We start from the raw sequence: 14,045 nt of genomic DNA on the forward strand, positions 1-14,045 counted from the left end.
GAAATCCGTCCCCATCGCCTCCAGCGACCTGCCACAGGTTGCTCTTTTCCTCAGAAATCAACAGTCTTCTCATACACAAATGTGGGCTCTCTTTTGTTTTCCTCTAGAAAATAATTAAAGTCCCAGAGCTCAATAAATACTTAAAGAGAATGTGATTTTAATTAAAAAGCCTTCTGCCGATTCTGTAGTAGCAAGTCTCTCTTCCCAGGCAGGCACGCTGGTGACAGCCACATGCATCACAATCTGCTAGGGATGTGAACCCAAAAACCTGCACAAATAATAGCGGGCAACTCTGACTCTCACAGAGGGGACAGGTGGTAAAAAAAGATGGCCAGGGGCAGAGCCAAGCTCTTCTCCCTGTGGGAGAAGCAAGACATAAGCATCGGGAGTACATGTAGCAGTGTGTTCATCATAGGCCCAAGTCTTTAAGACAACAGTAGTGACTGATTCTATTCAGCTGTTGGTGAGGAAACAGTATCTGCTCCACCAAGCACTAAGTGCCACAGACACAGTACTCTGTGGTGTCTTGGATCGTTTAATTCTCACAGGGAAACCTGTTCTCTCATCTGTGCTCTTTCTAAAGGTGTGTTTATTTTTATTTCATAACTAAGGGTGAGTGCCTTCTTGTATGTCTGTCCACCACATCTGTGTCTGGTGCCTGGGGAGGCCGTGAAGGGTGTTGAACCCCCTGGAACTAGAGTTACAGAAAGTTGTGAGCTGTCATGTGGGTGCTGGGAGTCCAACCCTGATCCTCTGCAAAAGCAGCTAGTGCTCTTAGCCACTAAGCCATCTCTCCAGCCCCTGTCTGTCCTTTGTTTCTTAGAGACAGAGAGGTAAAGTCAGGAGCCCATAGCTGCTGGGTGATGGAGCCTGGCACTGGGAAGAGAAGGGATGGTATAGAAACAGGGCCTAATAGATAGACCCTTAATTTCTACCTTAATGATAAAAATTAAGAAAGCAAAGAAGAAATGCTTGCTGGAATCTCTGTCCTGTCTGTGTGCGTGCATGCGTGTGTGTGACCTTGTCAGCTTGCAGGCACTGTACAGTGCGAGGCAGTGAGTTCCAGAGCTTCTGCCTGGAGGAGGCTGTGGGGAAGGTCTATGGAGCAGGCTGGTGTGCCGGGGATGTCTGGATGTTTGATGCCCTGACTTTCTTGTCTTTGGAAGCTCTTCCCACACACCTTGGCCAGTCCATTAAATCACCCATGAGCCACATTAAAACACAAGGGTGCATAACTGAGCAGTTGTTGCAGAATCATGCAGACATTACCTGTCCTAAACGTTTAATCCAACATCTATTACTTCAGTTTTCCCTCATCCCCCCCTCACTTAAGGCCAGCAAGTTTATTATGTCAGCTCAGAGACATTTTAGAAGCCTCTGGCAAAGAACTGAGAGGCAGGGACAGGACTGCAAGAGAGGTCAGCTGGAAGCTTTCTTCCCGGTGTAAGGACACTCGCACCAGGAGAAATGATGCAAGGTTGGACTCTGGGTAGTGGGAACCCACTGGGCCACGAACTGGCCAAATCTGTGTTAAAATAAGGAGGCCCGATTGTGTTTCCATGAGGCGCAGGCTGGAACTTTAGAATTTGGTTAAGTGTGCCCCTCTATAGCTTTGCCCAACAGCACCGCAAAGCCCCAGGCGGAGCCCTCTTTGGTGCCCTGGCCCACACCTTCAAAGGCCACTGCTCTGCCTCTGCTTCCTGCAGGCAGTATCAGCAGGGGGCGCGCAGGGACCAGGATTGGACCCCAGATCATTGCGGACCTAGCGCTGGGAGCAAGTCCGTGGAGCCTTCGTTTTCAGGATTCCCACTATCTGGACTGTCTGGATACTTAAGGTTGAAGTTAAAGGTCAATCCGCAAAGCAGTCCATGGTCTTCTGCTCTCGGCCTCTGCGTCCATCTTGGTTCAGGACTGCAGCTTGGTAAAAACCTTGTGCCTGAACTGGGCAGCTGGAGCCCTCTGTTCGGCAACTTTGTGTCGGCTCTTTCCTTTCACTCCTACCGCACTCACCTGATTAAATACCTGTTCCGTTAAAAATCAAAGGCATAGGCAGGGGTTGGAGGTGGCAGCTGTTTCTAGGCACCGGCTTTCCTTCTCTAGGTCACTGTATCACTATAACGTTAAAAGCAACGACGGTAATTCTGGGCGGTGCCAGGGCTCTGCACGCTGCCTTCTAGCCGAGCTCAGTGGTTGAACCAGGAATTGCAGCTGCCGCCCCAGACTCCGCCGATGCTGATAGAGGCGACTCCGGCTCCAGCCTTGTCGGGACCAGCACTAGGTTCTTCAGGGTTGAAGACGGGGTAAGGGTCGTCTTCTCCCCCAGTACAAAATCGGGCAATAGAAACATATTTGCCAAAGAGTGGGTGGGAAGCCGGGGTCCGCAGGAACAGCATCGGAGGCAGCGTGGATGCCACGCCCTTTAAGCTGTCTTGAGGGTGCTGGAACCGCCCTCTCCACAGCAAGTCCCCTGTCTTCCGCGCCTCTGCGGGAAAGAAAGCCAGAGTTCCCAGAGCTTATGCAGACTTTGACTGGGCACGTCCTTGCAGTCCAAGGAAGTCTTGAGGGAGAGCTCATGAACCCATTCTCTTCCAGCTCTCGGTCCTTTTGCTCCTTCCAAGTTATCCCTCGGCCGCCTTGCGTCCCCTCCAAACTCCAAAAGAGCTGAATAGAAGTGAAATTGGATGAGTGGATCCGAGGAGCGTCCACACTTTGCATCTTCCTCTCCCCAGACCAGGAAAGTCCCCAGGACTCTCTATTCCAGAGTACAGAGTCTTAGTCGCTCCGCTGCCACACAGCAAGGCACTCCCCTCAAGGTTGCTAGGACATGAGCGGTACAACAGGACATCCCCCTTGCTTTGCAGACAAAGAAGTCGCTGCCAGGCCGGCTGTTCTAAACCTCTAGGGCCTTGGTTCAGGTTCAAGCTTTAATTATGGACTCACATGCTGAGTCCCGGGCAGGGAGGAGTCTCGTCTCTGCCCACTCAAAGACATCTTCCCTGAACTGCCTTAATCGCCCTCTTCTGGGACCATCTGTGGGGTTTCCAGACCTGAGCAGGTGTGATGAAGTTCTAGTTTCCGAACTTGGGTGGGATTGTGCTGGTCCCAGCAGTCGGTAGTCTGGAGTAGAAAAGAGGGAGGGACCAAAGTGTGCACACACTAGTATGTTCATATTTAATTCACAAAGGAACCTCGGAAGCTCAGCCCGGTGGTCCCTTTAGTATTCTTTCTGTATCTCTCTCCACCACCCCTCCTCAGCTCATTAAAATGCTTAACACTCAGATTGGGGTATTGATCTTCGCAGAGGCCCCAAACACACTGCCATCAACCCAAGACAGAAGGCTGACTCTTGTGAGGACTGGGGGACCCCAGGATTACAGTGCTTCCAGAAATAGTGGAGGTGGGGAGTCTACACGTCTCTCAAAAACCTATTCCCCCTTACCAGTTCTGGCTAGCAGCTCTGTTTTCTGGGATGCCATAGGCAGGGGAGTGAGATGGTGAGTTTTAATCAAAATCTTAGACACTCTTCAAATCCTCCTGCTTATGGCTAAATGAAATGCCCAGGGTTTGCCAAAGAGAACAGAGAGTCCGAGAGTCTGCTGAGGCCAGCTGTTACATGGGGGTGTGAGATGGCAGGGCGGTGGTTGCTGCCTAGGCTTTAATAGAAATGTGTGTGTGTGTGTGTGTGTGTGTGTGTGTGTGTGTGTGTGTGTGGTGTATGAGCATGCAGGGGTTGATGGTATGCTTGCTGAAGATGCTTTAACGGTACTGGGTAGTGCGTTGCAGGAAATGCTCCCCGTCTTAAGTCCCTAGTCCACAGTACTCAAGAGGAACAGACGCTTTAGTAACCATCCCGGTCCCCTGTCGCCACTGACAGTGGCAACCTTAGTGCCCTATTAGCCTGCAGCAAGCAAGGGCTGAGTGGGACACCCCAACGAGTTCAAGCTAGGAGCTCGGACAACACCTACAATACGGTGAGCACTCGCTGGCCCACGGACAGTGGAGTGCACGCACTGGTTTTGCCACAAAAGACCTGGCGGTGGAGTTCCAGTTAAAGAGGCTGGGCAAGGTCTGTGATGGGTTTGGGAGGTGGGAGTCTCTTCCCCCTCGCGCACCCTGCAGGGTTGCACCTTCTCAGCTAGCCTGTTAGTCTGGCGGGGATTGGGGGTGGAGGGGAAACCAGGGTTTGTTTCTACCCAGATGCAGGCAAAAATGACAGGGAGGGTGAGGCGCTCTGCTAATACTATCAATTATGCATCGTGTTGAATGTGGCTTCAGGGAGGGGGAGGCTAGCAGCCGGCAGGAGGGAAAGGGTCCGAGCGAGCCAGGCAGCGCAGTTCAGCTGGTCCCGCTGGAGGTCTTTTTGCATCACTGCTTGCTTTTGGGAGGAAAGAAAGTGTTTAAAGGCAAAGACACGCCCTCTAGTCCTATGCCTTTCTTTCTCCCAAATTCTTCAAAGATGGTTTGTCTCACGTGTTGCGGGGCGTAGAACGGCTCGCATTCAATTAGCAGCGAAGCTCGCGGGCGCTGGCGGGACGGGCGCGTGAGGGTGAGTGAGCGCGGATATTTGTGTGCGCGCAGAAGAGAACGGTGAGTGTTCGAGTGAAGGTGCGCTTGTGAAAATGTGTGTGAAGGTAGCGAGAACTCAGCGCATTGACGTGTCTATTACATGTTGATGGGTATTTCTAACCTGTGAAGGTCGTGTGGAAAGGCGTGTGTGTGTGTGTGTGTGTGTGTGTGTGTGTGTGTGTGTGTGTTGGGGAGGGATTTAGAGGCATAACCAGAAAGAGTGACAATGTCATCGAGTGTGTAAATGTTGGGGAAAATAGGTTATAGAGCTGCGGTGGGCAGGGAAGGGCTGAGCCTAGGGTTGTGTGCTTATGGAGCCCCTTGATATGGGGTGTGGGGGGATCTCTACGGCTTTAACAAATGCGAACGCAGCACGAGGTAGGAGACTGAGCGCGTTCCCGCCGAGCCTGGGGACGCGCAACGACTCTCCAACCTGCAGGCAGTGAGAAGTGGGGCGAACAGATAAGAAAGAAAAAAAAATGAAGTAGGACTTCAGGGCGAGGGGGAGTTCTTACACGGACCTGCTCGTTTTTCCCCACTGCCACAGCAACAGATGCCAGAAGCTCCCTTGGACTGTCACCTGAGTCTGGAGAGGGGCTTGCAGCCAGAAGGAGGCACAGTGCAAGTCTGAGAGCAGCAGGTAAGCGGAGGAGCGACTGACTCCACAACCTCAGCCCACAGGGTAGGTCCAGCCTAAAGCTCCTGCCAGCGTGGAGGACCCTCTGTCTGGAAGGAACAGGGAAGGGAGGTGCCTACCTTAGGAGCAAAAGGGACAAGGGGACCTGCTATTCTCAAAGGCAGACATTGGAGGGGTTCCGCCAAGACTGACAGTAATCTCAAGTTGGGCCAGGAGTCTGTGTTAGAGAATTTGTGTGGCTGGAGATAGAAGATACACCCAGGTATCTTGAGTCTGTGGAGAAATGTAGAGAACCTTGAGCTTTCTCCAAATTTATTAGCGAGAGGCTTGTCCCCTTAAAGACATGTGGTGGTGGGGGTCTACCTGAGCTCTGTGGAATACAAAGAGGAATCTTTAGTGACTGGCCCCACAACATACTCTGTCTAGGCGTGGGGGAGGATTTCTTTCCTAGATGGAGGAATACTTAAGCAGTTGTGGCTCTCCCCTGAGGGGAGCTGCAGCCCGGCGCAGGGAAGCTAGGAGGCTATAAGTGGGTGGAGGCTACCCCAGAACCCACCCCACACCCCACAAGTTCTCCATTTTGCTCAAATCTGCTCAGGGTTTGGTCTCAGAGGAGGGCAGGGCTGCACCAATGTCCCTGTGTGGGGGCCAGGTCATGTGAGGACTTGTGTCCTTGTCTCTGTCAGATTTCAGTGTGAACAGAAAAGCACATTGCTTCAGGGTGGAGAAAGCTGTGGCAAAGCTGCTCTGAGTTGAGAGAACAATGAGGTCTTGGGGTGTATGGTGTGGATGTCTGGGTGCCCATGTTTTTGTGTCTATGTAATTCATTGTGGACAGAGTCCCAGGGCCAGTTGGCGGCTGCAGGGAGATGCCTAAGCTTCTGTTTGCACTGCCACTGCCTGTAAGGAAGTGCGTGAAAGTGCTGTGCATGGGACAAAGGATTCCAGAGAAGACAGCCAGTCGTGAAGGAAAATCTTTCTGCACCTCCATCCATTTCACCGGGTTTAATGAAGCTGCAGAAAGAAGGCTTAGCGTGGGACTCACTGCAGACCACAGGCATTGGACACTTTGGAGGGGACAGCTCCAGCTGAGGGAACAGATGGGGTAAGGGAAGCATGCTCCATGCCCTCTGGAGAGGCAAAACAGGGTCCTGAGAGCACGCGTTTATTAAATCTGTAGGCTTTTATCGAGCCGCATTCGTACCTAAGCTTTCTGGAGCCTACACAGGTTTAGAAGATAGAGTTTGCTAGGGGAGAACATAAAGCTGTGGCGTAAATGACCCCTCGTCACCTTGACTTTTTCAGGAGTCGTGATGGATTCCTTCGGAGCCCTGTGTTTGGCCTGGGCTTTGCTAGGAGTAGCCAGAGCCTGTCCTGAACCTTGCGCCTGTATAGACAAGTACGCCCACCAATTTGCAGACTGTGCCTACAAGGAGCTGCGCGAGGTCCCGGAAGGACTGCCAGCCAACGTGACCACGCTTAGTCTGTCCGCCAACAAGATTACGGTGCTAAGGCGGGGGGCCTTCGTCAACGTCACACAGGTCACTTCGCTGTGGCTGGCTCACAGTGAGGTGCGCACGGTGGAGTCAGGGGCATTGGCTGTGCTGAGTCAGCTTAAGAACCTCGACCTAAGCCACAACCTCATATCCAACTTCCCTTGGAGCGACCTTCGTAACTTGAGCGCGCTGCAGCTGCTGAAAATGAACCACAACCGCCTGGGATCGCTGCCCCGGGATGCACTCGGCTCGCTGCCCGACCTGCGCTCTCTGCGCATCAACAACAACCGGTTGCGTACCCTGGAGCCTGGCACGTTCGACGCACTGAGCGCGCTGTCTCACCTGCAACTCTATCACAACCCCTTCCACTGCAGCTGTGGTCTCCTGTGGCTGCAGGCCTGGGCGGCGAGCACCCGGGTCTCCTTACCCGAGCCTGATTCTATTGCGTGCGCCTCGCCTCCGGAGCTGCAGGGCGTGCCGGTGCACCGCCTGCCTGCCCTGCCCTGCGCACCTCCCAGCGTGCGTCTGAGCGCCGAGCCGCCGCCTGAGGCGCCTGGAACCCCTCTGCGCGCAGGCTTGGCTTTCATGTTACACTGCCTCGCGGAAGGCCACCCCACACCCCGGCTGCAATGGCAACTTCAGATCCCGGGTGGCACTGTAGTCTTAGAGTCACCGGTTCTGAGCAAGGAAGAAGATGGAGGAGATAAGACAGAGGATGGGGAGGGTGATGGAGATGAGGATCCGCCTACACAGACTGAGGCACCAACCCCGACTCCTGCACCTGCTTGGCCAGCTCCTCCAGCCACCCCGCGCTTCCTGGCCCTCGCAAACGGCTCTCTGTTGGTGCCCATCCTGAGTGCCAAGGAGGCAGGCATCTACACATGCCGTGCACACAATGAACTGGGTACTAACTCAACGTCAGTGCGGGTGAACGTGGCTGCAGCGGGACCGCCAAAACACGCTCCTGGAACAGGGGGAGAACCTGACGCGCAGGCCCCGACCTCGGAGCGAAAGACCACTATTAAGGGCCGTAGCAACAGTGTCCTGCCCTACAAGCCTGAGGGCAAAACCAAAGGCCAAGGTCTGGCCCGGGTCAGCGTCCTCGGGGAAATCGAGGCGGAACTGGAGGAGACAGATGAAGGAGAGCAGGTGGGAGGTCAGATCCCTACAGATCCGGAGGGGGAGAAGCACTGTGGCCATGGGGACCCTTCTCGGTATGTGTCTAACCATGCATTCAATCAGAGCTCAGAGCTCAAGTCGCACGTTTTTGAGCTGGGTGTCATCGCGTTGGATGTAGCAGAGCGTGAAGCTCGGGTGCAGCTGACGCCTCTTGCTGCGCGCTGGAGCCCTGGGCCAGATGGTGCTACCGGAGCGCGGCGGCCTGGAAGGCGGCCCCTGCGCCTACTCTATCTGTGCCCTGCGGGTGGTGGCGCAGCGGTCCAGTGGTCACGCGTTGAGGAAGGGGTCAATGCCTACTGGTTTCGCGGCCTGCGGCCTGGCACCAACTACTCTGTGTGTCTGGCACTGGCGGGCGAGGAGTGCCACGTGCAAGTGGTGTTTTCCACCAAAAAAGAGCTGCCATCCCTCCTGGTTATCGTAACAGTCAGCGTGTTTCTCCTGGTGTTGGCCACCGTGCCCCTGCTGGGCGCCGCCTGCTGCCATCTACTGGCCAAACACCCGGGCAAACCCTATCGCTTAATACTGAGACCTCAGGCCCCCGACCCTATGGAGAAACGCATCGCCGCCGACTTTGACCCGCGTGCCTCCTACCTTGAGTCTGAGAAAAGCTACCCTGCCCGTGGCGAGGCCGGAGGTGAGGAGCCGGAGGAGGCCCCGGAGGAGGGTCTAGATGAAGATGTGGAGCAGGGAGACCCAAGTGAGGACCTGCAGAGAGAAGAAAGCCTGGTGGGTTGCTCGTTGGTGGAGTCTCAGTCCAAGGCCAACCAAGAAGAGTTCGAGGCTGGCTCTGAGTACAGCGACCGGTTGCCCCTGGGAGCAGAGGCCGTCAACATCGCCCAGGAGATAAACGGCAACTACAGGCAGACTGCAGGCTGAGCCCCCAGCACGCCTGCCCTGCCCACCTCTACCATGGGTACCTTGTAGCCTAGGGACGGCAGGACTTTCTCATCCTCACGGGACCCCATCCCACCCCCAAGCCTCCTCTTTAGCCCTCCCTAGGCGTCACTACTAAGGATTTCCAGGAGTGGGCCGAATTCAGTGGTCTCTTGCTAGTCACCGTCATCCTCTTGGCGGGTTTGAATCCCCACCCCTCCCCAAAGCACAGAGACAGGCGCCTACCTCCTCTCAGACACCACCCACAGACAGAGAAAAACCGTCTATGCCTTCCATTCCTCCGCGACGATGATGATCAACGAAACCCACCTCTCACCCCCCGGGTGGGAGGCAAGGGGACCGCGCTAGTCGTTCCCTACATCTGCTGATAATAATGGGGCTGGTTCTGGGCTTTGCCCGCGATTCCCAGGACAGGTTCCCAGCGTGGAGCGCTGTGGCTCTCACCTCGACCCCACTCCGCCTTTTCAAGGTTGCATGTGCCAGAAGCCGGCTAATTTTTAGTCTCAAAGTATCTTCCCTACAATGATCCAAATCCTCGCCTCCCTCCATCCCTACTCCCTGCCTGCCCCATTTCTGTACAATTGGAGCCAAGCTGGGGTTCTGGGACGCCTTTCAACTCAACGCACTGATTTTCTTATTTTCGTTGTTATCAAAAACAGCGACATTCATGGGTCTGGTGCTAACACAACCTTCCCAATGTCTGGGAAACTGGGTGTGAGTGTGTCAGGTGTGAGAGTCGGAATCCGTTTTCTTCTGTCTTTCTCCTAATTTCAAGTGCTGCGGGGCCACGCACCCCTTTTCCTCGCAGGGTGCGAGCTTGGTCCCCAGCCAGTTTCGTTGTCAATGTCTTGCAGGTGCCAGGGGCTGGTGAGCAGCGCGTCAAAGTGGCTCTTACAACTCCAGGGGGTCCGGAGCTTCATAGAAACGCGCTGGGAGCGAGGGAGCTAAGTGTGACTCCCCGGGCACATAATAAGAATTCTGAGGTTGCCTGACTGGAGCCAGAGCACTGGCAGCAGCGGGTGCGGAGAGGAGGAGGGAGCCCCTGGGTCCCCTCCTCCCAGGAGAAGTGAGTTTGCCCAGCGTGTAGTCCCCACCGAGCGTGGGCTGTAGAAGTCGGTGTCCTGTAAAGCGTGATGTAGTGTAGGGGGGCCGAGAGGGCGGGCGGGAGGTGGGCGAGGAAGGTGGGAGGGAGAGGGCGGGAGTGGCGCGGGGACTCGGCGGGATCAGTTTTTAGTTCTAGGAAAGCGGTCGCGCGCGGGGGAGGGGGGGCAGAAGGGGAGGAGTGGCGGAAGGGGAGGGGTGTGTTTCAGGCGTCTGGACCTGAGCTCTGGCTCTGGGCGAAGTGCAGCACAAGCGTGGGTGGCCCCGCGAGGAGTTGACTCCGGAGCCCACGTCCTTTTCTAAATACTTCTGTATGTAAACTGTCAATAAAGTAATCAATTTAAACAGGATTCGGTGACTTTTTTGTGTCGGGGGAGGGGGAGATCGGAGTCTGGTGGGAAGTTAGGTGACAACAAAGGAAAGCGGCTGGAGATCCGAAGAAGGAAGCCACAGAAGCCGCACTTTGGGTTTCCTTTTGTTTTGACCGATGGCCCCTGCTCTGGGAGCGTCCAGCTTCTGGGTGGAAAAGTGAAATCACATGGGGGTGGAAGGGAGCTGTGAGAGAACGACTTTCAAGGAGTGAGAGGCTGGCATCTGTGTGTGTGCACGCACACTTGCGCTGGAGTAAGCACGCTGTTCTCTTGGAGTAGAGACTGTTAGTGTACCGGGATCTCTCTGTCTCGGTCTCCCCTCACCCCCTCCCCCGTGTTTTCTGTTTCTCAGCACCAGCCTTTGAGCTCTCTGGGAAGATGGGGGATGAGCAAGGAAAAGAAGAGGAATTCATAGAGCTAGGACTGCTGTGGTTTGCAGAGGGAAGTCACACCACACATTTCAGAGCAAGCAGATGATTGCAGAAAAGGGGCGGGGGAGGCTGTCTAAATCTCATTCCACAGAACAAGCTGAAGTCAGTGCTGGTGCACGTGTGTGTGTTTCTAGGGTGGGTGGGGGGTGCTCAGGCAGTGCTGGGCAGCTGCTAGGGGTTGCTGAGGTGCACGACAGAATCAGGCCTGAAACCACACCGACTTCACTGTTCTACAAATGGAGCCCGGGAGACAAGGAGCAATCAAGGCCGGGTGCCATGTTCCTGCTCAGCCAGTGCTGGGTTTGGGCTTCCTATGGGTTCAGCTGTGCCTGGAAAGGGCAGAATGTTGTTGGGAAGGGAGGTGGAAGAGGAGACAAATGACATGCGAGGAGAAGATAAAACTTCCATCCTTCCTAAACCTCTTTGCTTCCTTAGGTACCAATCTTCTACTTGGACCAGTGTAGGATGCAGCACAGGCCCAGATCAGACACCAAGCATGGCATCCTGGCCCCAGGCTCCACTCTGACTTCCTAGTGAACCCCTGCCCTGCAGCCCACTCAATGCCAAGCATGCCATCTTTTAAGAAGGTTAGTTCCTTGTCCGGGTAAGGACAAGAACTGGCTTAGTTCCCAGGACTGGTTCAATGATCAGCACAAAGGATTGCACCTGCATAGAGGTCTAGTTGGGCCAGCGAGTGCACAATGTTTTGGTCTCTCCATGTCCTATGGGAAATAACTACTTCCTCTTCCTCCCTGTCCCATGGATTGATTAGGTGTTCTCTTAAGACCTCCAGAAAGCCCAAGTGCTCAGTGGAGAAGGAACAGAGGAAGTTCAGATTCAATCCTTTGTCTGGACCAAGCTTTTAATCAGATGAATAGACACTACTCAGCTAGACTTAGTTCTCCCTAGGGGGAAGGCCTGCAGGCTCTGCCCCTGGAACCAAATAGGTAGGTAGGTGCCAAGGCCAGGCATCAGGGTACAGGGGCTTTTTGCTGGCTCTGCACATAGATAGGGCCCTCGCAGAAGCGCTCTGTTTTCTGTTTAAATGTTTGCACATGCGTAGAACAGTCCTTAGCGTATGCTTTCCCGCTAAAGCTCCGTGTCAGTTTTTTCTATCGTTCGCACCTCCTCGTTCCCTTTGCTGTCTCACTGGTTGTTCTAATTCAGAACCCACTGCAGGTTTAACTTGCGGATCCACCTGTCCGTATCCAGTGCTCACTATTTAGCCACCACGGCCACCCAGGAACCAATTTTTGAGCAGCCTTTAAAGAGTGTCTATGCGGCCACCCATTTAACTTGCCTTCGCCACTGACTTTGCCCCTGTGAGGACTTTGTCGGGGAGGGGGCTTTGAGATGCAGTTTCACCTCTATTCCCCACTCCATGCCACAGCACCTCAGTCCGTTTATTGTCTTTGAGCACCTCTGTATGCTTGAGGAGCTGGGGTAACTTGGTTCCCCTAGGGTGTGTGGTCATAAGATGTATAAGGATATCATGTGAGGATGGAGTCTGATGAGTTGGAAGCCTCTGTGTGTGTTTGTGTGTGTGTGCACATACGTGTGTACACTCACGTGGAGTTTTGTGTGGAGGGACCTGGAAAATGGTCAGAAAATGCAATATGACAGCAGGGGCCTCAGAACTCAGAACATCATGTCAGGAGCAATAATTCTTTGCGCTATAGAAACCAGACGCCCAGGATGTGGCCTTGAATTCAATCAGAAACCTGTCTGCAGAAGGTGATTTGAAAGGAGGCCCCCACAAGTGTTTCCTGGGGATCAGCTAGAATGAAAGCCATTCCGAGGACCTTTAGTATGAAGGAAGAAAGGAAGGCAGGGCCCGGATCCTTGTCCAGGGCATGCAGCCCTCCATCCGTGATAGCTGAGGGCAACCAGAGCTGAATTCATGTCTTGACAAACAGAGGAGGCCAAAGTGTGGAGGTCGTTACTTCCTGACACGGATGAGAAATGTCATTTCCCTTCTTGGTTCTTGGAGAAATGCTTTTCGGTAGGTGGAGTGTGTGTGGAGGGGCAACTTGCTGTGGCTCTCACTCGAGGTTTCTTAACCAGAGAGCTCGGGTGTGGCTCTTCGGAGAAAGAGGGCAGAAGGCATGACTTGCAGTCGCGGGGGCAGGGGATACCACGCCAGCATCAGCACCAAGCAGGAAAACTGGGAGGTTCTGACTCGGAAATGAAGTGCAGATGCCCGGGTGTCAGGACAGAACAAAGGCTCCATGAAGAGACAAGACTTTGCCACGTTTGATCTAATAGCTGCCTTTCTCTTCTCTATAAGCAACATAAAGATATTGGCAGACCAAGCTGGGAAACTGGGATCGGAGGAGACAGGGCCATTCCATTTGTGACACGTCAATTAATTGATTGTGTTTGAAGCACACCCACCTCCACCTGTACATTTAGTGACGCGATTTCCCCTCAGGGCTCCACGGGGACTAGTGTCACACTGGAAACGGGAAGATCTACTGTGACTGGCCTGGAGGACAGATTGCGTTACGAAAGTCCCGCAGTATTAACGTGTAGTTCAAAATATGCCCAGCACTCTTAAGAAGACTTGACACTTAAAAAACCATTCGCATACCCCATGCTGAGTAGGAAAAAAATGGAACGAACTGGGTTGAGTCAGTCAGGAAGGTTTTAGTCACCCGTTGGGAAAGTGAGCAGCTTGAAGGCGAGCCGCTTTCGAAACTGTGCTTAGTGGGTGTTCTTTGTTCGGACGAGTGAATGTGAGGTTAATAACTAAGTAGTCCATATGGAGCAAGGAGAATAGAAATGCCTATATTTTTATCAACCATTTATGATTTGAACTTACTCCCTTGTGTAGGGAGCAATTTGGTTTTGACAAACTAGATGCATTTTCTCTTAGAAACACTCTTTTGAACCGGCCCTCTGATTGAGTCTAGAATCCATCCAAAGTGTCCAACCACTTAAGAGAAGAACTGCCAGGGCCACAGAAACAAGGGGAGAACTGATCAGTGTTGAAGTGGAGAAAGGTAAGGGCAGGGACTTGATTGCCAGATGTGTTTTACTTTCGGTGACTCGCTAAGTGTTCAGACTGGATAGTCTAGCCCTGTTTACCTACTATCAGTCCAAATAATAATAATGCCGTTAATTACCAAAGCTGGCTGAATGGTCACCATATTTCCACATTCCAGGCCCATATTCTGTTTTGCAACAACATCTTCTTAATCCTTACGGCAATCCTATTATTCCAGTAGGTGTGCAAAGAAACCGGAGAACAGAGAGGGTTAGTAATTTGTTGAAGGTCACACAGCTGGTGGTGTTCAGGGTTGAGGTTTGTCTGGTTCTCTGATCTGTCAAATCAAACCACTCATGATTCCCCTACTAACTGACTTTTACAA

General features: G+C 53.4%; 1 protein-coding gene across 8 annotated transcripts; it reads left to right on the forward strand.

The window, feature by feature from the left end:
* Nucleotides 1-2,228: 2,228 nt before the first annotated feature.
* Islr2 (immunoglobulin superfamily containing leucine rich repeat 2) lies at nucleotides 2,229-9,916 on the forward strand. 8 transcript variants are annotated; one of them, XM_075965737.1, is made up of 3 exons: nucleotides 2,229-2,300; nucleotides 5,114-5,206; nucleotides 6,508-9,916. In XM_075965737.1, the coding sequence occupies exon 3, from the start codon at nucleotides 6,516-6,518 to the stop codon at nucleotides 8,751-8,753; it is 2,238 nt and encodes a 745-aa protein (XP_075821852.1). In that variant the 5' UTR covers nucleotides 2,229-2,300; nucleotides 5,114-5,206; nucleotides 6,508-6,515; the 3' UTR covers nucleotides 8,754-9,916. The 8 variants fall into 8 exon arrangements, with proteins under 8 accessions (XP_075821852.1, XP_075821853.1, XP_075821849.1 ...); XM_075965738.1 differs by lacking the exon at nucleotides 2,229-2,300 and adding an exon at nucleotides 3,476-3,494; XM_075965734.1 differs by lacking the exon at nucleotides 2,229-2,300 and adding an exon at nucleotides 3,701-4,066.
* Nucleotides 9,917-14,045: the final 4,129 nt, after the last annotated feature.

The sequence above is a fragment of the Microtus pennsylvanicus genome, chromosome 3 (assembly GCF_037038515.1).
Source record: "Microtus pennsylvanicus isolate mMicPen1 chromosome 3, mMicPen1.hap1, whole genome shotgun sequence".
Lineage (NCBI taxonomy): Eukaryota > Metazoa > Chordata > Mammalia > Rodentia > Cricetidae > Microtus > Microtus pennsylvanicus.

Coding starts and splice junctions, on each gene's coding strand:
- Islr2 (XM_075965737.1), top strand. CDS start 6,516: ATGGATTCCTTCGGAGCCCTGTGTTTGGCCTGGGCTTTGCTAGGAGTA.